General features: G+C 48.7%; 2 protein-coding genes across 3 annotated transcripts in view; both read right to left on the bottom strand.

The window, feature by feature from the left end:
* Positions 1-1,125: 1,125 nt before the first annotated feature.
* On the bottom strand, positions 1,126-8,484 carry LOC137848142 (thioredoxin). Its single transcript, XM_068667102.1, has 5 exons — positions 8,291-8,484; positions 4,242-4,346; positions 3,546-3,605; positions 2,741-2,806; positions 1,126-1,340 (listed from the first exon to the last, which is right to left on the bottom strand). Exons 1-5 carry the CDS (start codon positions 8,312-8,314, stop codon positions 1,278-1,280), a joined length of 318 nt encoding a protein of 105 aa, XP_068523203.1. The 5' UTR covers positions 8,315-8,484; the 3' UTR covers positions 1,126-1,277.
* Positions 8,485-19,209: 10,725 nt separating this feature from the next.
* Positions 19,210-23,760, bottom strand: part of SVEP1 (sushi, von Willebrand factor type A, EGF and pentraxin domain containing 1) — a 126,241-nt gene continuing 121,690 nt past the window's right edge. For both annotated transcript variants that reach the window (XM_068667827.1, XM_068667826.1), the window contains one exon: positions 19,210-21,815. In XM_068667827.1, the coding sequence (XP_068523928.1) occupies positions 21,785-21,815 (31 nt within the window). In that variant the 3' untranslated portion in view covers positions 19,210-21,784. The remainder of the gene's footprint in view (positions 21,816-23,760) is intronic.

Genomic DNA, 23,760 nt, shown 5'->3' with positions numbered 1-23,760 from the left:
TCAGACAGCCACCCTTCAGACAGCCACCCTTCAGACAGCCACCCTTCAGACAGCCACCCTTCAGACAGCCACCCTTCAGACAGCCACCCTTCAGACAGCCACCCTTCAGACAGCCACCCTTCAGACAGCCACCCTTCAGACAGCCACCCTTCAGACAGCCACCCTTCAGACAGCCACCCTTCAGACAGCCACCCTTCAGACAGCCACCCTTCAGACAGCCACCCTTCAGACAGCCACCCTTCAGACAGCCACCCTTCAGACAGCCACCCTTCAGACAGCCACCCTTCAGACAGCCACCCTTCAGACAGCCACCCTTCAGACAGCCACCCTTCAGACAGCCACCCTTCAGACAGCCACCCTTCAGACAGCCACCCTTCAGACAGCCACCCTTCAGACAGCCACCCTTCAGACAGCCACCCTTCAGACAGCCACCCTTCAGACAGCCACCCTTCAGACAGCCACCCTTCAGACAGCCACCCTTCAGACAGCCACCCTTCAGACAGCCACCCTTCAGACAGCCACCCTTCAGACAGCCACCCTTCAGACAGCCACCCTTCAGACAGCCACCCTTCAGACAGCCACCCTTCAGACAGCCACCCTTCAGACAGCCACCCTTCAGACAGCCACCCTTCAGACAGCCACCCTTCAGACAGCCACCCTTCAGACAGCCACCCTTCAGACAGCCACCCTTCAGACAGCCACCCTTCAGACAGCCACCCTTCAGACAGCCACCCTTCAGACAGCCACCCTTCAGACAGCCACCCTTCAGACAGCCACCCTTCAGACAGCCACCCTTCAGACAGCCACCCTTCAGACAGCCACCCTTCAGACAGCCACCCTTCAGACAGCCACCCTTCAGACAGCCACCCTTCAGACAGCCACCCTTCAGACAGAGGGTGGCAGCTACCACCTGGGTGATGTGCCAGCAGTCTTCTCCTAAAGAACCATCAGTGATACCTTTCAACACTCACTTCCCATACTCAGCAGTAACCCCGTATTAGATTGTTGCTTGACAAGAGCCTTTGCACCCAGACAGTATTCCTTTAGCACAGCAGAACTGGCACCTCAGTGACATTAAGAACTTGCTCACATCTTCACCCAAGCACGAGGCAATAACCAAAAGTGTAGAATTTACACTTTATTGTATTCATTTACATAGACCAAGAAGTTTCCACCATTTAACCTAGATAGCTTGATCGGATTTTTTTTTAAGTAGAAAAGTTACAGGCTATAATTTAGCCGAAGCAGGCATGCTCCAGTGTCCCCATGGCTGGAGATTAGACTAGACTTTTAATGGTCTCTTCCAGTTTTTCTTTATTGGCCCCAGAGAATTCCTGCACCTGTAAAGAAAGCAATTTTTAGAAGTGTATAACATCTAGTTGCGTAACAGCCAGAAACATAGGACTAATCAGCCCTGCTACCACTAAGATTTCCTTATGCCCCAAAACAGGGAGCATTTTGCATGGGCTACGCTATTCACCTCCCACTCAGCTCACAAAAACTGGTGCACTCTATTAAGAATCACTTTCAGACTACCACGGCTGGGAGGCTTTAACATGTAAAAGGAAAAAACAGTTGATCCTGAACCAGTGTTGCATAAGAACTAAAAAATACAGGCTTGAAGGGACTCTGGGTGTCACCTCTCAGCAGATGTATATTAAAGTTACCCTGGGTCGCTCCAGACCCGTTCCTATCGTATTCTGGAAGGATTGCTCAGAATTACATGCCCCAGAGCCTGATTTCCACAAAAACCATCTCTGTTGCAATGTAGACAGCAAAGACAGGCTACATTCATGTCTCAAAAACATTGGCTGCCTTCCACTGCCTGCTGGGGTGCAATATATGTATGGCATTACACAACAGGCCATAAGACTGCTTGCTTGATACCCATGTGTCCAGAGAACACATTGATTTTTCCATTTTTTTGTTTGAAGCAGTGGAAGTTTATCCTGAGAAGACCAAAGGTTCATTATTACTCACCATTTGGCCCCATATTTATCTGAATGGAAGCTCGCTGAACATTTAACGCCTGCTTTTCAAGGAGCAATTCCATTGCCTTCAGCCATGATCTTATATCAGGCATTTTATAATATTAGAAAAGCTTATCTTCAGCTTCCTCAAACTATAGCCCCAGATTACGCATTTATCTCACTGTGTCTCTACTCCAGGTGGATAACCAGCACCCTGTGCTGTCACTACCTTGTGTTCCACCTGTCCACCTTGGCAGAGGATGCAGAGGGGTTCTGGCAGAGGGATGACCTCCCCTCCATAGGTTGTACAGTCTATGTGAAAGCACCAAGCAGCTGTTTCAGCTGCGTGTATATTCAGCAGAAGCTAGGCTTCTGTTAGGGTTGCATAAATTCATGGAATCCAGTCATGTCTCTGCTTCAGCATGATTTCCATCCAGATAACAAATGCTAACCAAGATCGGTAAAAGCAGGGCACTGAGACTGTCTAGGACACTTAACCTGGTATCTCCTGAAGATCCACCTGTACAACCTGTGACACTCAGCTCACCACCCTGATCAATAGGGCTTGCTTCATCAGTTAGCTGGTGGCCCACGCTACCATTTGCTGCAACACTAAGATAAACCAACTGCTCTCCTGACTGTCCCAATGCCAGTTGTGCCCCAGATACATTATAAAGAGAAAGCACACCACGTGATCTAATACTCCCAATCCTCTCTGTTAAGTTTTCGAAAGAGGCCTGCCCCTTCCAGGAAAATGAACTCCAGCCTACCATCTTTCCGTTCTTGTAGAACTGGAATGTTGGCATGCACTTCACCTCACAGTGTGTAGCAACATCCTGGAAGAGACAGAAAGCAATTTTCAGTTGTGCACATCTGAAGGACGTTCAATTTAGAACCCACTAGTCTCCTTCTGATTAGGGAAATAGGGCAAAGCCATTACTGTTCAAAACGAAGCAAAAGCATCTGATATTAACATCTCCCTGAAGCAAACCTATCAGATCCTCTTCTCAGCATCTAATTCATAGTTTAGCAAGAACATGTTCACTATACCTGGACTATTTTTTTTTTTAAAAGGCCTCTGCATCAAAACACTATTTGTAAGGCTCTAGAGCTCTACAGCAACTCTCCTGTTTCAACCTGATGTTGTTCAAGTACTTATTGAGTGTTGCTTGAATTGCTATAGAGCAGACATTTTATTGCTCTTGATTCAAGACATAAAAGGGGAAACAGTGCCAATGGCAGTGTAAAGACCAGACAGTCTTGCAGTTGTGAGCCATTAGTTTTAGGAAAGATTGCATCAAAACAGATTAAGGCCTTTGAGACTAACACTGCCTCCCAAAGCACAGAGCACCAGTGTTTGCAAGCTATCTAATGCATGCCATGGGGGTTAGACTATGCAGACAAAGCAGCCTGAATTCTTAAAGGACACCTGAGAAGAACATTCTTTTCAGTTTAGTTGCTAAGCCCCTATCTCATTTTGTTTTAGCATCTCCAAGGGCATTTAAAAGACATTCTTCACTGTCACATGCATGGATCTCATCAGCAACCCTCTCTCAGCACCACCCCTGACCATACCTGGGCGTCATCCACGTCGATTTCGATGAACACCACATCCCCAAATTTCTCACACAAACTCTAGAATGAAAGAGGAAATTATGCAGTTAGTGCTCCAGGAAAGCTAGCTTGTAAGAGACATGTTCACAGAAATTGCAACCCTGCTGCTCCTTCCCTCAGTGCAAGTTGCCACATTGTCTTAAAGCAGCTATGTTACTGACCAAAGCAGAAATAATTTTCTGCTCCAATACCCGTAAGACTGATGAAACTTGTTGAAACCCATTCCTTAGAGAGAAGCCTTAAATAAATACAGGAGAAAGGCCTCTACTTCTCTTACAGCCTTCAGCTGATCACAGAAAGGTGCTGCAGCTTATTTCCATGCATTTGGAAGAAATTACAGCCAGTATATACACAAAGAAATATTGTTTCAACTCCACCATTCTTGAAACAATGTAACTATTACACCCCCATAGGCAGATGTGTAGAAGCCTTAGGAGAGCAGCAGCTCAGTGTCAGCCCTCAGCTGTATCAAAGACCAGTATATTTTACTACATAGTAACAGAGTAGATACTTCTGCAATTTCTCTCCCTTCCAGAAAATAATGCAAATTATGCGGACAAAGGAAGTTCCCTCCATATTACTGACAAGCAGCACAAAATATTCATATATTCTTCAGCACAGCCACTGACAAGAACAGGTCTTAACAATGCTACTTACATGGAAAAATGGCTTGATCATTTTGCATGGTCCACACCATGTGGCCGAGAAGTCAACTACTACAAGCTTGTCACCAGCAGACTTCAGTTCTGTCTCAAACTCAGACTATAAAAAGAAAGAATTGAACATGTTAAGGACATTATCTTCTGTGCAAAAGGAAAAAGTCTAAACCCAAAGCTAGCTTTCCCTCAGCCTTCACACACTGATTTCCCTTAAACTAAGCTATTTGTATCATCATGCACATGCTTCTGTGTGAGTTGCTTTCATCAGAACTAGCATCCACCAGTGTCTGACTCATATAGGACATACCACAACGCCCAGTCACCACAACTCAGTGAACTACTGAAATTAGCCTAGAAATTAATCTGGCCTATAATCCTCAACTCATACTGAGTACTGCTACACTCTTAATGTGATCCTCATGGTCTTGAAGATTTCAAATTTTTTTTTTCCATTTGTGGCTTGATGAAAAGACTTCATTTTCTCCTGGAACACCTTCCTTTGCAGAATTTGAGGGCAAGCTTTTGCACGCTCTTCCAGCCAACAGAAAGTACCAAGTTGATGTTGTGTGGTGTACTCTACGGCGTATTTTCTAGAGCAACAGCTTCGCAGGATAAGTAGCTTACTTACTTTAACAAGTGAACTGAAGCGTAACTTCAGTAGCATAGCCAATGCTACACCTGTGGACTACACAAGTAACTAACAAGTCTGTTGCACTTGGTCATGCTAGTCATTTCTGGATTATGTTCTGTGCAATTTAGGGCTCCTTACATGCCATTAACCGTATTTTCAAAGACTGAATGTTTTTCCAGAAATGCAAGACATTAAAAGCAATAACTATTTGCATGCTAGCAGAGGGCAAACAAGTATCTCAGGCAGAAGCAGAAAATGCTGATGCTCATCAGCTACTTCCTTCTTTCTAGAAAAAGGACGAGCCACTCCAGTATTGCTGAACTCTGCTCTCACAGCAACGCAGCCTTCAGGAGAGCTGCTGAGGTAGGCTTCGTTTCAGGTATTGCACCCAAAGAGTTGCTGCTTCACTCTCCTCATCCCCACAGGGCAGCACACTGGCGTGCTGTCAGCAGAGGCTGACTAAAGGCAACATGTGTGCTGCCATCCCTGCCGTGTTTAGTCCTACCAATGCCAGCTAACTTGAGACTGGAGCTTAGTAAAACATCTCCCCACTTAAAGAATGCCGTGCAGGCAAAAAGCCAAGAGCACAAGCAGCCTAATTAGTAAGAGTTTTAACAAATAAGGAGAGGAACCCCCGCCAGCATTCGTCGGCATATGGAAGTTTTCCTAACTTGCTCCAAATCCAAATACATCAGGCATCACAGCTTCCCACTGAAGCTCTCGCAGCCTCCCAGTGCAGCTATCTTCAGACACGCAGCCTCCACACGCTGAGCTCTTCCACCCTTGCACCTTGGCTGCTCAGAGCCTACCCTGCTGTAAGATCAGCAGCTAACGCTCCCTGATGCCTGCTCTCAGTCAGAGAGATGAGAGCAGTTTTCCTGTCTCCCCACACCACTGTTCTACCACAGAATGAGCTCCTGTAGCCCAACCTCAGAAGCACCCTGTTCACACCAAAGCTCCATGGTCATGCATGTCGCAGTCCATGCAATCTGCTCCCTGCAGCTACTTGAACCTCAAGTTCCTCAGCCACGCCTTGCTCCTCACACATCCAGGCCATACAGCTAGATTTTTTGGTATGGCTTCCCACACCTCTGCATTAACATCACACCAGGTCTTCGCTAATTCTAGCTCCTGCACCCACCAATCAGACCATCTTCCTCAATTTTGGTTCTTCTATCCAGTTCCATAATTGTTGTGGGAGGTCCAGCCCAGGGATGCAGTGGTCATACAGCCGCACATCCCGGGTCGCTATTGTGCGGAACAAGGACGGAGTGGGAGGACAGGATTCCTCCTGCTGGCCACAGACCATGCACCACTGGAGGTCTGGTCTGCAGTGAGGGGTTACCCTACGAGGCACCTCCACTATCAGATGAAGCTGCTGTGGGGAGCCCAAGGAGAGACACAGGGTGCAAAGGTGCTGGCTCTCCTGAGTCAAGAGATACCAAACTGGGAGAAAGTGTTGATTCTTTTCCCAGAGAGCCTAAAGACCCTGAAGACAACAGCGACAGAAAAACTACTTGACCTTTCTGACCTGCATTCTGTGTTAACTGTGTGAATTGACAAGCTTTCATATGAAAAGCTTTGTTAACAGGCAGGACACCTCCTACTTGGTTACACTGTTAAGAGGATCTTTACAACTTCCTTAGCAATACTTTCATCTCACTGTGGGGAAAACCTCTGACCAGTTTTTTGAATATTCAGCTACAACCTCCTCCCTGAGCACATGGAGGGCCTCATTTTGCTTGCAGCCTCCTCCAGCAGAATTACGCATGCTGCATTCTCTGCTAACAAATCTCAGTTTGCAAGGACCAAGTCAGAGAAAACAGGTGGCGATGAGAGGCCCCAGTGCAGCAGGGATTCCCAGGACCAGCAAATACCTCAAAATGGAGGCTACTGACCACGGAGAATGCTGTGAGAAGTCTACTGCCCCCAGCAGCACAAGACAGCTTTAACACAGCACCTCAGTCATAAATATTTCCAACACTTATCAAGTCACCCTTGAACTTGGATTAACTCCATCATCAGCTGACTGCCAATAGCTACTACATAATTTAGTGCTTTTTTTTTTTTAAAAAAAAAAAAGGAACTAGCATAAACAGACCAAAGACTAAACCGCCCGAGCTCATTAGCTGAGACCACTTCTAGAACTATCACCCAAACCACGAGTCGCCATGACTTGCTGTGACTCAGGTAGTAGAGGCAGCTGGCATGAAGAGGAAGGCTTCAGCAACACCAGGTTTTTAAACAGCTTATTACATCCTGTTAGCTTCTGCTTTAAAAGGCACTGTGGCCCCGTCATCCAAACCTGTTACAGTTTCCACAAGTCATCCATCTCAGGGTGACATACTTAAGTCATGGGTGCACTACTGGGAACCTGTGGCGGACTAGCAGAGTGTGCTGCAGGCAGCCACTCCTCGGGAGCTGGTCAGGATTTGAAGACATTTTTAGGTCACAGACCGTATCTAGGTAGGTGTCATGCTCACGTTGCTTTAAAGTCACATACAGAACAATTAAATTTTGCAAGCCATAGAAAAAGGGGTTTGAACAGATCCGCTTCTGAACAGAATGCAGGTCTGCCTCGCTGCAATTCAGAATTAATCTGTAAAGCTCAGCTGCACTGCACAATGTTTTACCCACGTTAAGACCTTGTTGTCAGCATGACCCAAGTCCGTGCCCTCGGTGGACAAGCAACACGGCTGTGCTCCGAGTCCAGCTCTGTGCTTAAATCAATGCGCACAGACAGCAGGGGAGGGAAGCCCGCACTACCCTTTGCACTACAGCACGCTCCCCTTGCAAAACCAGGTCTGCTGACTCCATTTTTAAGCGTTCCAAGACTACACCAAAACCCTCAAATCTTACTCAAGGCTATCCTCTTCTGCAGCTCCATAGGGCAAAATAGGGGGGGAATGCAAACAAAAATGAGGCTGAATTTCTGTAATAACCCATTTTGGGGAAAATAAGGCAGTTTATTGGCTTTAAGCTCTCTGCCTCCGCAGGTATTTGAGCTGTGGCCACGAGAGCTGTCAGACGTAAACACCTCCGAGGTTCATCACGGGAAGAGCGCGGCGCTTTCCACTGTACTGCAGCAGGGCGCTGCCCGGCAGGCGCGGGGGGCAGCACACCCCCACCCCCAGCGCCAGGCATCACCCCTGGCAGCCGCATCGCGAGCAAGGACCACGGGACCAGCCCCACAGGACCCTCCTGCCCCAAAAACACCTCGCTCGGAGGACGCTGACCGAGCTCCGAGCCCCCCCTCAGCACTCTTTTAAAACCCAGCGCCCGGCTCTCCCTACCCCTCACGACACGCCCCCCCCCCCCCCCCCACCGCCACCGCGTGGCTCCCCTCAGGCGGCGCCCAACGGCCACCCAACGGCCCCAACGGTCGCCCAACGGCCGCCGGGCGCGCAGCGGCTCACCAGGCTGCCCACGCTCTTCACCATGGCGACGGCTCACGGCGGCCAGAAGGGAGCCCGAGGGCCAAGATCGCCGCGTGCGCACGCGCGTCCCGGCTGCGCTGCTGCCGCTGCCTCCTGCTTCCACCGCGCCGCACTGCGCTGCACTCCGTGCCACCCGCCCGTCGCCGCCCGCCCGCCTCAGCGTTCTGCCGCCGCTGCCCCCCCGCCCGCCCTTATATAGCCGCCGCCGCCGCGCGCGCCGCCGCGCAGGCGCGGAGGGCGCCGCTCGGCTGCCCGCGGGCGAGGATGGCATCGGGGCGCCGGGAGGGGGGCGGGGGGAGAGACCACTCCGCCTCCGAGGCGGGGGGGAGGGAGAGGGGCGGGCGAAACCACCGCGTGGAGGGGGAGGGGGGAAGGGCAGTGCATGTGGCGGCGGCGGAAAAGTGCTGCGTAATGGCGGGCAGGAAGCGCCGCGCCTCAGGGCCCGCGGCACCGGCCCCGCCGTGCCAGCCCCTCACGCTTCACATTATGTCATTTTATTTCGTTTGATGTCGCCGTGCTTTGTTCCATTTTTATTTTATTTCATTTTACATCGTTTCGTTTCGTTTTACTTCGTTTATTTGTTATTTCGTTTTTCCTTTCCTTTTTTTTTTTTTTAAAAAAAAATTCGTTTTATTTCGCTTTATTTCCTTTTACTTTACTTTGTTTCCTTCTATTTTTACTTCATTTCATTGTACTTTTCTTCATTTATTTTTCCTTTTCTAATCCCATTTCCCATTTACTTCATTTTCCAAAATGAAAATTTCACTGCCTCCCGTCATTTAATTTTCTAAATTTCATTTTATTTCGCTTTATTTCATTTTACCTTTATTTCATTTTATTTTTCATTTTTTAATTTCCATTTTTCAGTGTCCATTTTAATTTCCATTTTAGTCTCCATTTTTATTTCACTTTTGAAATGTCATTTTATTTCCTTGTTTCAATTTGTTTCAATTTTTTTTTTTTTTTTTTTACTTCAGCGTCAGTTTTTTCATTTTAAAAATTTTATTTCATTGTATTATTTCATTCCATTTTAATTCACATTTTATTCCCATTTCATTTCTGTTTCATTATTTCTGTTTCATTCCCATTTCATTCCCATTCAAACTCCCATTTCATTCCATTTAATTTCCATTTAATTCCATTCCATTTCATTCCATGTTCCACCGAGTCTCCCACTGCCACAAGCACAGGGTGCAGCACCAAGCACCCCTCCCACCCTGCGTGTGCCCAGCAACAAACACTTTTTTTTTTTTTTTTATTTTTTTTGCTCTTTATCCTCCTCAAAACCCCATTTTGATGACTCCGGCATCCTCCGCGGTTCCCCCCTTGGCAGGAGCCCAGCAATTGCCCACGTGGAAGCAGCCGGAGGGCCCCCGCCACGGAACCGCTTCAATCTGCATTTATTGCCTGCTGCGCTTCCCGGTGCCTGCCCCGTGTTTTGGAAACACATCCTCACAGGCTGCCCAAAACACATCCTCACGGGCTGTGAACACCCTCCGCAGCCCCAGAGCCAGCCCCGCATGGTTTGTGTCTGTGGCTTGGCAGCGTTGCCTTTTCCTCCCTCTGCCCCCCTGGCGGAGGGCAGAGCAGGCAGGCCACGGAGGCCTCAGAAATCCGGCCTTTTTGTATTGTTTTTGCAGGAAAACCTGCTCCAATAAGGGTGAGTTGTGGCTTTCTGATGCGCTGTGGGAGAGAGTTGTTGGGTCTGAATTTAGGTGCCCTCAAAGTAGATTAATCAGCACCACCTAGGAGTAGGCAGGACTCAGGCATCCCTTGGCCCATTCTAGCATCTGTGTGGGGATTCAGTAAAAATCTGGTGCTGGGGCCAAAAGACCTCAGAAGGTGGCAGCAGCAGCTGCAGGCCACGGGACCGCTTCATCCATTGGGCAGGTAACCTGGTTGTGAAAGGACATGAAGTTAGATAGCCATGAATCCCCCTTCCTGAACCCGTGTTGGCTTTGCCCGATGACTGCATTGCCTTTCAAGTGATTTTCAATATCCCTCTGAGTAATCTTCTCTGTTGCTTTGCCAGGCACTGACGTGAGGTCCAGCAGCTTATGCTGACTTCTCACAAGTCTCACACTCCCCTGAGCATACCCAGGACACAAGAGCCTCCCCAAAACACCATGGTATCTGCCAATATCCTCAAGCGTGTGAAGCAGTAGAAGGGACAATTTCATGGAAAACATGATTTTGGCCTTGTCTCGGGTGCATTAAGCAGTGGTGGAATGGAGGAATCTGCAGGAGGCAGTGCTTACAAGAATTAGCCACATCACATTTATCATGGGAAGGCCAGCCCCTTTCAATGGAAAGTAGGAGTGTTTCATCTGGCCCTGACACTGCAATGAAACAGGAGCCTTTAATTGCACTTTCCCTTTCCTTCCAGCCTGCTCTTCGGGAAGATATTGCTTTTGTAACTGACCCATTAAAGGCGCAATAAATATTTAATAATTAGGTAGGTGTGCTGCGTGTTGTGCCAGCCTAACTCACAGAGCGAGCACGCTTCTCTCTCCTAGGATAACACACCAGCAGCGCAATAACCCGGAGTCTTTTAAACACTTGGCACAGCGTGTCTGGTTGAAAGATGAGATGAGACACTGAGAGAAAAAAAAAAAAAAAAAAGGAGGAGAAGGAAAGCAGGCTGGCACGCACTCTGCTTCCCAGGATCAGCCCTGCTCTTCCAGGGAACTGGCAGAGCTTGTCCCGGGACTGGTGGGTCCTGCTCAGCCCCACCACCACCTGCCAGGCCCCCTCAGCTCCCTGCATCCCAAGTGCACCTCCTGTGAGTGAGGTGTCCTGGGCTCAGTGACAACCCAGCTTTCCTAAGCATGTTATCGATGAAGTGGCACCTGCATCTGGGCCAAACGCAACATGCAGGATCCCTGCCGTGCCTGGATGCTTTGCAAAGCGACACAGAGAATTTCAAGCCGTAATTTCCCTTAACTGCTTTTTAAAAGCTCAGTAACAGAAAGTAAATAATCCATGCATGCCAGAGACAGGCTTATGCAGTTTCACCTTGTCCTCTCTCTGGCTGCTGCCATTCAGGTGTCCTAATGTCAAACCCAGTCTCCAGGGTGGACACTTACTTGCCTAATGCCTTTTGCGGGAAGCTGCATCTGAGAAGCAGTGGGTGGGTAATGGAGCTTCAGCTCTTAATTTCACTCCACATCCTATCCATATAACAAACTGGTGTACTTTACAAACTTTGCTTCCAAGGACTTGACACCCTCCGCTTTTCACATGGCTGGTTTGCTTTGTCTCCCTTTCTCTCTCTTTAGCCTTTTCCCTGTGTTGCTTTTCACTTCATTCTTGACCTCTCCTGTAGCTTTTGTTTTCATCTCTTTTAACTCTTTTGTCTCTCTCCTTTCTGCAGGGAGAGATGCTGGCACCCCCCAGCTTTTCTTTCAATACAGCGCTATTGGAGGAGTTTGGCCTTCAGCAGCGATGCACCCACCGTGGATGATTTAGTACTGCTTGATGTGGTTTGCACGCTGAGGCTGTAGAGTTGTCCAGGGCCCTATCAGGAGGGTGTGATATTCCCATATCACCCTGTCCTTCCAGTACCACATGCTCCCCCGGAGCACCTCAATTCCGTACCCAGACACAAGTGTGCTGCACCTCCTGATGCAGTGGAAGCTGACTCGGGTTAAGAGGTGTTTGTGTGCGGGCACGGAGCTAAGCTTAAAAAACACAGAGCCTGTGATATCAAGAAGGTTCAGGGACAGAAATGTAATCCTCACTGAAGGGAGATGTGCAGAAGCTCCAGTCCCCCAAAATTACACATGCAGTTGCATTTCTGTGTCTGAGCAGGCGATGCTGGAGAGCCTGTGTTTACACTGCAGAAGCACTCCAGCTGACAGGTTTCAAAGCAATTGCATTTTTGGATGTGCAAATTACGCAGCGTCAACCTGCAGAAGTCTCACATGACCACTTTTAGAGCGAGGAGCAGGGTGGGAGGATGGCCACCACATCCCCACATCCTGAAAAACCCTAGGCTCCCTGAAGGTGCCTGTAATAAAGCGTTTGAAAACCAGAGCAACCAAAATCACTAGCCAGATCAAAACAAGCTGAGGACTCGTCTTCGGCTGGGATGCCCTAAAGCAGACAGGAAGAAACACCACTACCGGCCTCATGAGACATGCACCTACTCACTTGCCTCTTCCACGTGCTCAGAGGTGGCTGTGATTCATGCAATGAGGAGAAGGCTGGAGGAGGCACGCAGCCAGACCCCTGGGATGGAGAGGCTCCCCTTCAACCTGCCTCATCCATCGTGTACCTCGAGCACGAGAAGGAAACAAAACTTTGGCTTTCCCCACCAAGTGTCGATCTCTGTGGCCCGAGCCACGGTTCTTCAGAGCTGTGGCAGTGCCCGAAGTAGAGAGAGAAGCACTGGGTCTCTTTCCAGCCTCCCTGTGAAGCTGGGCTGAACCTCAACCTCTGCCTGAGGTTTTGGGGGGAGGCTTTCAAGTTGACCATGGTGCTTGTGCTGTGTGTGCAGGGAAACGCAGGGGGCCTTGCCTTCGTTTTCTGCAGACACCAGAGATTCCACCTCCAAGAACAGGGCCCCCCAAAATAAATAAATATATAGATAAATGCAAGCCTTCATCTGGGACCTAACCATCTACGTGCATCACATGACCCGCCTGCGTAGTTAATGTTTACTGACTTTGTGGCTAATTAAGAGGAGCCAAACAATCCGGGTTTATAGCAGCGCAATTCTTCTCCCAGCAACACCTCAATGACTTCTGAGGGCTTTCTGAGAAATGTGACATTTATTAACAGGCCCTGGGCATCCCAACCTGACGCAAGATGCTTCTGGCTGAGGGCGAGAGGGCTGGGCACCCACACCGGGGTTCAGGTGACCTTCTCCAAGGTCTTGTGTCCTGGGATGGTGTCAGGATTCCTGCAGGGCTTCACCTGAGTGATGCCTTGGACTGGTGAGCAGCTTTTCTGAGACCTAAGAAGAGACCTAGGGAAAGGTTCTGCACCCAGAGGGTGGTCGGGCACTGGGACAGGCTCCCCAGGGACATGGTCACAGCACCGAGCTGCCAGAGCTCAAGAAGTGTTTGGACAGTGCAAAAAAAAAAAAAAAAAAAAAAAAAAAAAGAGAAGAAAAAGCTGCAGAAATGAAATAATGAGAGCTGGTGATGCAACACAGAGAAAGGAAATTCTGAGTTTGAAAAACCATGCTCTAATTTCGACATTTGCGAGAGATGCTGCAACAACAGAGGAGAGGCAGCACCCAGACACTGCGCTGGTCTAGACAGGCAAATTAGTTCTGGAGTCCTTCAAGCTCTTAACGAAGTTAAGGTCTCTCCTGACTCACTGCTCCTTTTAGTGCTGGAATAAAGGCCCGGTCGCCATCAGCATTCTCAGACAGCAAGCATGCTTGTTGTGTGGCAGGGTGGGTTATTCCTGGAAAAGGGAAGGAACGGCATGGGACCATAAGGAAGTACTCACTGGAGAGCCTGGCCCCCTTCTCTGGTTGCTCCCTAGCTTTGCTCACCATCTCCCATTTCAAAAAAGCAAAACCCATTTCCAGCATCACAGGACCACATGCTGGTCTCTGCCAGAGTGGCTGCTGAGACACCCAGTGGTGCAGGGGCAGTGGTTGGGATGTTGCTTTTGGGGCACGTTTTGGCAAATCATCAGCGCTCGCATGCCTTTGCAGATTCACTTTGCTTGTTGCGGTTGTGTTTTGTGATTCCTAGACCCGGAGGCTTGCTCCTGTTAACAGTGAGGCCGGTGGGCAGCTGGCTGAGGGGTTCTGGGGAAATTTGGCAAAGGAGCCAAAACGGAAAAAATCAAGGCTTTTTATTTATTTTTTAATATGTTTGAGACCAGATTTTGTCCAACGTCATAAGTAAAGATGACTCAGCCGCTGTTTTCCTCCACTTAACCACTGCCAAACTGACTTGGGGGTTGCAGGCCACCGCATCTCCCAGTCTCCTCCTGGAGTAAGTGGAATAAATGGGCTTCCCACAGCCGCCAGCAATAAGCCAGCACTTGTCAGCACTCTGCCAGCCGTGCAGGAGCTGCTTTTGGAGCTGCCGGAGCACCGTGCCCCCCTCCGCAGCCCTGCAGGCTCAGTGGGGATGTGTTGGAGGCAGTGGGTGTGTATGGACGTTCTGCCCCAGGTCTACCCTCTTTAAATTTCACCAAATTTAAAAGCCCTTTTTACATCCTTTGCTCTTTAAGCACAAACACGGCTTGCAGTGGAGCCTCTCAGAGGGACGTTTCCTCTCTGGGTGTCCCTGCCTGAGCAGGGGTTGGAGCAGGCGATCTCCAGAGGTGCCTTCCAGCCGTTCTGTGGTCCTGTGATCTGTGATTTATTCTTCCTCAACACCAGTTGTCTTTGTTAGAGAAGTCCTGCACACAGTGAGCTGTGCAGGACTCCATCCCGGGCCCGCGTGCTGCACAGGGCACAGGGCAAAGCAGGGGACGTGCAAACAAAGTGCATTACGAGGAAAGATCAGCCAGGCTACCGAGGATTTTGCTCATTGAAGCCATTCACTGTCAGCAGACTGGAGAGATAGTCAAGGTACATGATTTTATCAGGTGACTCAAAGCCAGTGTTTGTTCCTTCCGAGCACCCTTGCATCATTCTGACTCAGCAAAACAAGCCCAGCGTTATGTTTTATTCCTCTTTAGACAATTTCCTGGGGACTTTTTCTCTTTAATGAGAAGCCATGGTACAAACCTCCATGCACAGGCTCTGGAAACCTCATCCAGGAGCAACACCATGCAGCAAAGTCCAGTTTTCTCAGCAGTCACAGCCTCAGACAACATTTTTCCTCTGCAGTGAGATGTCTCCTTTTCCTCTAAAGCTGCCTCGATCACAATCTGTGAGTTATTTGCTTCCTCCCCTGCTGGGTCAATATTAAATTATTCAGGGCTTTCTGTGCCACGCTCCACCCAGCGAGGAGGTCACGGCCAGTGAATGTGGCACGGTGAGATACACCAGGAGCCTGCAGCCCCCACCGGAGAACGCAGGCCTGTCGGGAGATAAGGCTGCCCTTTTCTTTCCCACATCCTCGTTTTGGTTGCTTCAAAACCACCGAAGACTCCTTTGCTTGCAGCCCAGGAAGCCAGCCTCGTGTACCTGGGCATTAACAAAATGCTTTTCTTCCCCTCTGCCCGTCTGAGGTTTAGGTGTCTCCAAGGCAAAATCCAGAACGCATAATGCACAGAGTTAGGCTCATTTCCCCCTTTGAGTCCTCACCGAGTACAGAGGTCAGCCTCTTTGCAGAAAATAATCCCTTTTGTTTCCCCAAATTCTGCTTATTTTTTATTTTTGCTTTTTTTTTTTTTTTTAAATTTTTGATTTTTGCTTATTTATTTATTTATTTATTAAATTTTTTGCTTTAAACTGATTTTTGCTTTTTGTTTCCCCAGATCCTGCTCAAGTGTGGGTGAGCAGGATGGGGACCCCGAGGAGGACTCTTGAAGCACAGCCACCCCAAAACGGGGAAGTTAATGAGTGAAAGGAGATGAAGAACGGAGGAGCTGCTGACTGACTCAGGGAAGGGCAGTGTTTTTGCTTGGTGTAGGCTCTTTGACGTTTTTTCCAGCGGGGATTTTCCATTCCATGGGGCACTAGGGGTGTTAAAAAAGGGATAGGGAGCAGGTGAGCTTGCTAGAAAGCTGTTTCTGGCTCCTCCATCTCTGGGAGCTCCTGGAAAGATGCTGGAAAACAGGGAGAGGTTTCAAAAGGAAGCTGTAGGAGCGGTGTAAGGCTGGTGGCAGCTCTGTACCCAAGGCCTGGGCACTGAAATGGCCAGGCTGGGCTAGCAAAGAGGCCCTGAGATCTCGCTGCCTTGATGCCAGCAGTGGCCAGGAGTGCCTGCAGGCAGGGACAGGGGACTCCACTTGGGTCCCCAAGTTGCAGCCCTGATGGTGAATATTTCTCACCTGCCTCCTGTTCTCCATATTCTCCTCTATTTCTTGCTGTTTCGCTACCAAGAAAGTAATTTAAAGAAAAGGCTGGCCCCTTCCTCTTTTGTACAAGGTTTGTTTTCTTCTAACTCAAAAGAAACTTGATGGTGCAAGACAGGGCACCGTCACCCACAGCCACATCACCACTGTGTTTTCCTGCAGTTATCGGAATATTTCTGGCCGGTGCAGTAATACCACTTCATCCCTCCCTCAGCGCCAAATTCCTTTGTAAGCCTGGGTCACCTTACCCTGCTTGTACGAGCACAAGACAACAAGGCAGTGCCTTTGCATGAGGAAAAACATGTTCTGTGAATCCCCGGCCCTCTTGTTTTAGAGCTGAATGGATTTTTGGAGAAGTGCGTGTGCTCCTTCTGTGCGTGTTCCCGAGCAAAGCCCTTCTCCGGCAGAGGGGTTCACAGCAAGCCTGAGTCCTGCTGATGAGTTTCTGGGGAAAAACCATTCTCAAAACCATTCAAAACCATTTCCTCCCGAGGATGAGTGGCTTGGCTGGGGGACAGAGGCAGTTCCAGCGAGGCGCCAGGTTATTTCTCAGGCGCCTTGGCTCCAGGAGGAGCCCCGCCGGGCGGCACGCGGAGCTGCTCCTCAGCCCGCAGATTTCCTCGTGCCCTGACATGCTGCTGCTGCTCGCAGGGAGTGCCAGCAAGCTTTTTCCCCTTGCAGGAGGGGCAAAAGCCCTTCAAAAATGTGACCGGCCCTGCGCAGATGCAGCCCGGATGCACCGGCAGGGCATTCCTGCGTGGGGCTGGGGCCTCTCCTCAAACAGCAGCTTTTTGGGAGAGCGCCTTGCAGCACCCTGTCCCCGCAGCACTGCTGGCCAGGAGCTCCCTTGTCCTCGAGGCAAGTGTCTGCAGGATGTGGACGGGACCTCAGCAGGCAGTGCTGAGCTGGGAGGCGCTGCCCTAGAGCGTGGGAGCAGGGCTGACAGCGAGCTGGGCAGACTGGAAAAGCCATCTGAAAAACAAAAGGGATTGGGCTGAAAAGGGGCAAGCATGAACACCTTGTGCAAACCATCCCTTCCCGCCCTGGCAGCATAGCTGGGGAGCCTCAGTCCCTCCTTGCAAGCAGAAAAAAAAGGGAAAAGCACCTCCATAGGATGTGAAAAAGCCATCACCTCTCCTGTCCCAGGTGCCTGGGGGGTGCTCAGCCACAGCAGCGTGCCCCGAGCCTGCCAGCCGGACACCATCACCCCCTCCGTGCAAAATAATCGGGCGGGAAGTGGAAGAGTGGTTTTGGCTCCCTTTGAAGGCTTTTTTGACTTTTATTTATTTATTTTTATTTATTTCCACCCTGTTCCATTTGGGGTCTTCTTTGGCAGCAGATGCACATTTGCAAGCAAGCAGCAGCTTCTTCAAAGCAGAGGCCTGCCCTCATGCCTGGGGCACATTCGTTTTATGTCATTTATTTATTTATTTATTTATTTTTCTCAAGAAGCACCGACTTGTCATTCCCAACTTTAATTTCACGTCATTTCCCCCCTTAATACGATCATCCTCCCTTTATGTAATTTGTTCCCGCAGCTGCTCCCAGCACATCCCTGCTCATTACCAGCAGGATTAATTAATGAGCTGTCTATCCCTAACCCCAGATCGTTACCCCAGCTATTTAATAAAATCCAACCGGACTCCTGAGGTGAGCAGCTGGGGTGGCAAGGCCGTGTTCCTGCCCGTGCTTTCATCCAGCCCCCCAAAAAGCTATCTCAGGTCTGGAGCTGAGCCCCTGGGCTCCCCCATGGGAAAACACTCCCTGTCTGAAGGTATTTAGGCTCCCCTCGGGGCTCTGCAGGGAGGCCTGCCCTGAGTAATGACGATAATCGTGCTTAAATCTCACCTGCTTTCATTGGCAGGGCTTTGGTGGAGAAAAAAAAGGGTCGTCTTTCCCATGAAAGGGGAAGATGAAGTGACAGCCCAGTGCTCGCAGGGAAGAACCGGGTGTCCTTTCCACCAGGCCACGCATGCAGGGCAAGGGGGTGACCCCGGTCCATCCCCAGCCTATCCCGCACCCCAGATCCACATCCATCACCCCGTGAGGAGCAGCATCTTTTGCAGAGAGGTACAAGTGTCAGCAGCTCCCTCCAGCTTTTCAGCTTGTTTGACTTTCAGGGCAGGGCGAGGGCCCTGCTCCCACCGCTCCTCCTTTTACCTAGGGCTGTGATCTCTGCTTCTACGGCTTGAGAGCCCATGCGCGAGGGCAGCCCACTGCTGTTCCCACTTGGGATTATCAGCAGTATTTGGGGGATTAATGTTGTTTGTAGATTTGCCTCTTTCCTATCAGATGCACATCAGATTTCAGGGCCTCATTCGCAGCACTCTCCATAACCGCATGCCTGCGTCTGGGCTGGCGGGTGACGGGAAGGCTTTGAAGCTCTGCTTTGGACACTCCGAAATCTCCTCTTACTACACCCATCTATCAAAGCATGGAAAGGCTTACTAATTTACCTGAAAAAAAAAAAAACAAAAAAACAAAAAAACCCACACCCTTAATCTGGTCACTGTGATGTCGTATAATTGTGTGGAGGTGTGGTGTGGGAGTCACAGTTTCCTTTCTGTTATTGCACACTTTCTACCTCAATCGCCTCTCAGTCTCCGTGGCTTTAAAAATTCCACTGCCAGTGCAGAACGACGTGAGCTGAATCTCCATCTGGAGTCAGCAGTGAGTGGAGCAGGTTTTGTAGGATCTGTTGGTGCCAAGGATAAGCTCAGCCCCTACGGGTTTCGGAATGCACTCTAACAGCAGAGGGGATCTGAAAAATCACCTGATAACTGCATTTTAATCTCAGGACCTGGGATAATCCAGCACACGTATCTCAGATTACTGGCAATTATTTCATCTTTTCCCCTGAGTGGAGCTCTGTTTCCACAGTGCTTGTGATCTTCCAGCAGGTTCAAAAGGGTAGCTACACATTTTTGTTGCTAGGTGCTATGAAAATAAAAAAGCGATGTTGCTTCTATATGGGTACTAAACAGGGTGCAACTTTATTTACAGTGTAAAGTGCATCACACAGAAGTCGTTTAACACACACAAGCAGTGACATAAATGACAATACAGCACAGAACGGGGAAGGGAAAAATGTTCCAGCGAGTATCAAAGCATCATCAACCGCACTAATATAACAGCCTATAGTTTCAGCTACTCTGTCCTACCACCACATCAGCTTATGAAACGTATTGACTGAGTATATCCCCAAACTCCATGTACTAGTCACTAGTGTGAAGCTGCAGTGCTAAAAGCCAACCCTCGGCCCCCAAAGTCTCCAGTGATGTCCCGCCAGCTCCGAGCACCTTCCTAACCACAGCTGTCTTGCTCCGGAGATCACCAGGGCAGTGAGGGCACGTACCAGAGAAGCACACTGAAAACGGGACCATCGACTTTTTAAAAACATGAGAGTGACATAAATAAAGATCTGCTTTTCTGGCTGAGGCACTCTTTCCCTTGACGTATGCCACGTTGCTCACTGCGGTGCCCGTTCATCCACTGTTCACAGCAGCAAGAAGGTCAAGGAAAGTAAGTGCCGACACGTGGTGGCGACTATGTGATGAAGCGTGGGTATCATTTATTAAACACCACCTTGAACCAGAGTTGTAAACGCTGATGGCTGTCGAGCTGGGAGCCAGAAGATTGTGGCTACGTGTTATCCATGAGAAAAAAGAAGCTTGCAGGAGCTGGAACGACTCTTCAGCTGGCTGCAGCTCCCACCGGGAAGGAACCTGCAGAAAAATTTGGCTCATCCCCTTAACAACTCCTTTTCCTTACCTATTTGCTTTTCTTCCAGCTGGCTGCAAGCTGTTCCTGGCTCACAGCTTGACTTGTTTCCTCTGGGGTTTTCACGTTCACTTGTTTCGGTCTTGGTCTTGTTTGGTCGTAACAGCCATCAGTTATGTGTCAGTATTTTCTAGTGGCCTACTCCCATAACTATTAGCTCATTTTTGTGTCATATCACATTTCTCTCATGCATTCATAAAAGGAAGGTAAATTCATAAAGGGGGAAAGGGTGGGGCAGGGTGTGCACACTCATAATCCAGAGGGTAACTAAGCAGTAATGCTGCAGAGAACAAAATTTATTTTCTTTTATATTCTTACTCCTTCTTTTGTGGTGTTGGCTGCCAATCATGCTTTGTTATCATTACTGGGGAAAAACTGAGCTTCTGACAAATGATTCTCAGGTTCTCACTCTAACATCTTCCTTCACAGGTCAGACTTGCAGCGATCTGATGACAATCAGCAAACATTTGACCTCAACACATGTGTGTGATTTCCACCTTACAATTTCACCACACTGCTGAACCGTGGGTAAGCCTGGGCACCGCGGTTCATTAGAGTACGACTTAATGACGGCGCTCAAGTACGCGCTGCTCTCACATGCAATGGGATCGGCAGTGTGCAAAAGAGAAATCTGACAGCATGTGAGCTCTCAGTATTTCTTTTCCCTAGCTGGGCATTCCTGCCCGTGTGTGTGTGTTCAAGAGAGGCCTTTTCCAGTTCTCTGAGGGTTCTGCGTGATGCAAGTACCACCCTTCTGTAAGCACATTGCAAAGTTTCTCCTGTAAACACTACTGTGCCTTCTCTCCCTCCTCCAGGGCTAGCCAAACTTCAGGCAGCTGCTAGACATGTGCTGCATAGTTTTCTCAGGAAAGGGGTGCTGGTTGCAGGCAGGGGGTGTTGAGTCCCCTTCCAAGTGGGACGCGGTGGTTTCGGCGGTCTGACTGCTGCCCACTGCTGCACCCTGGATTATCCAGCCCTCGAGTGAAACCTGAGCTGCCTGTAAATCAAAAAGCCTCAGAGGCTGTTGTTGCCTAGACATTGCCTGCCTTTCTCCAGATGAAATGATGTTCTCTCATCTCTTTTACATTTTTGACTATTTTACCGACAAAGCTCAGGTAAAATCCACGTCAATGCCTTCCATTAAGTCTCTTTCCAAGGACATTAGCGTCACATAACGAACATTACAGCATGTTCTTATGCCTACCAGAAACTCTGCTTACAATACGGGCTTTATCAGATGTACCTCTAATTTACATCAGCGTTGAGTTCAGAAACAGGCCTGACGTGACGTTTAGCTGCCTGGTTAGCCTTACGTAACTACTCCTTACTATTGGATTGCTGGACTTCAATGTGCCTTGGCAGGTGATAAGCAGACGATTGCCACATTATTCTGTTTAATCATGGTTGGCAGTATAGTACGTTTTAATTAGCTTACTGTGTGTAAGAAATGGGAGGGACCATTCGCCATACACAACTCCTTCCTCAGCGGACAGGAGGAATCTTTGCCTTGGTATGTGTGTATGTGTGTACGGTGTATGTGTAGCAGCATATATTTGATAATACTTTTGTAAATGGAAAATACAGAGGATTTCTTTTAAAATGGAGTGTATAGAAAAAATATATCACAAAAAAAAAAAATACAAAACAAGGGAGCTGGGGGGAAGGGAAGCGATGGATGTGATTTACACTGCATTAGATTCCAAGCCCTGGTACCTAGGTTGAAGAAAGGTTTCTGAGTGTAAAACTGCTGCTCTGCTGTTAAAAGGGATAGAATCCAGCCTTCCGTTTCCTGTGTCAAAACAAAACAAACAAAACAATGTCAGTGCTGCGGTGAGCATGCAGAGGAAGATCAACAGCGAGGCATGTGGTGAAGGTGTCTGAAACTGCACCAGGGATTAGAGGGCCGTAGCTCAAGGCACTACATAGGAAAGGGAAGGAGATGATGTCTAATGTAAACCGTGACTCATCATGGACTGGTTTGGAGCTCGTCTACTCCTGGATGCTGATAAAAGCTTTTGGCCCTTTCAACTTCCCCTTGTAAATCACACCTAGTTAACCAGCAACAGTGAATCTTTGCTATCGTGGCACCTACTCCTGTTCTGCCTGTATAGTTTCTGAGTCCTCAGCACAGTGTCCTACCCTGTAAAGAGCCACCGGGAGCGAGGCCAATGTTTAACAAAACACAGAACAGATCCGACTGCCTGTTTCTGCCATCTTCCCTCAGCCCCTCCGGTTCTGTGTGGGAAGTCTCCTCTCAAACAACCCTTGAAGGGGTGAGCTATTGGACCACAAGCCTACAGGGCCAATGGTCCACCTTCTCTTGGGTTTCACAATGCTGCTGGTAGCTGTGGACCTGCACAAAAAAAACAAACAACAAAAACCAAACCAAAGAAAACCCAACAACCAACCACACCACAAAAAAACAATCAGACAACAACAACAAAAAAAACCAAACCAAACCAAAACCAACCAAACAACACACACACACACAGAGAAAAAAAATAATAACAAGAGGAGTCCAGTTTGGTAACAGCCTGAAACTCTCAGAAAGTTATTCTCAGTGATAAACTCTAGAATTTTTGGCAGATGAATCCAGTGAATTTGGGCTCACCTGCCTCATATACTAAATGGAAATATTATCAGACTTTGGATCTGTAACTTTCAGCCTACAGCCAAATACTGCTTGTTGGCAGTAAATTTAAGCTGCTTCGCTTATATATATATATAAGCACAAATGAAAACTATTCATTTTGGACAACACAATTGCTGAAGCAGGTAGCTCATCCAGAGCCTTAAGATGAATGGTAAATCAGTGAGACAGGCAGGCACGGCTGGAGAGGAGTTGAGGTACAGATATTTTTGCCAGTTTGTGTTTCATGGCCCTCAATAATCTTCCACGTGGGGAGCAGAGACCTTGTGCTGCATGTTGTGTTATTATATCTGATTCCTGACCACAACAACACCCTTGCAATTCCTCCTGCCTTCCGTCTCCAGGGCTGTAAATGGCTCCTAATGGCAGTGTGGAACAAAGCAGCTTCCCAAAAGTAAGCTAGGTCCTGCTCAGACTCCCCTGGAAGCCAAATGCCCCAACTTCACAAATCATCTTTAAAAAGCAAAGCTGCAATTAAGACTTTTAAATGCTGCCTCGCATTGTGATGGCAACTCCTGGTTTGAAGACCTCCGCTGCTGGCCCTGTTAGACATGAATCAGCAAACCAAAGCACAAGCATGGGTAAAATTCTGCAAAAGGCAGCATACGTGAACAAGATCTATGCCCAGTCCTTGCTGCTCCTGGCACAGGGATGGCACTGTCAGGCAATCTGAGCTGGGACTTGACTCAGAGGCACTGCGTTTTACCCCACACAATGATACCACCCAACACTGAGCATAAGAAGAATTATCATTTGTAACGCTGGTTGCATGACCCTAGCCTTCAAGCTGAGGCATACAGAGTTCAGACTGAATGCTTGCAGAGAGCAGGCAACCCGACTTTCCTGAAGAACATCCTGTATTACATCACAGCAAACACCTCCATTTACAGCATTACAATAAGGCTAAAACTTGCAGGTTTGCCTGCTTGCTCACACATAAATGCACCATTGCCTGTGATTTCTGTATGTTTGGCAACCACTTGGCAAAGCAGTCTCTAAGGTCTTTCCAGACTGCCCATAAAGAGAAAGTTGTCCAGTTACCACTGATTTACAGGATCTAGAGATGCTCTGCTGCAAAATTAAT

The sequence above is a fragment of the Anas acuta genome, chromosome Z, assembly GCF_963932015.1.
Source record: "Anas acuta chromosome Z, bAnaAcu1.1, whole genome shotgun sequence".
Classification (NCBI taxonomy): domain Eukaryota; kingdom Metazoa; phylum Chordata; class Aves; order Anseriformes; family Anatidae; genus Anas; species Anas acuta.
Note: the sequence above shows the minus strand (reverse complement) of the source record. Positions and strands in the feature narration are given on the sequence as shown.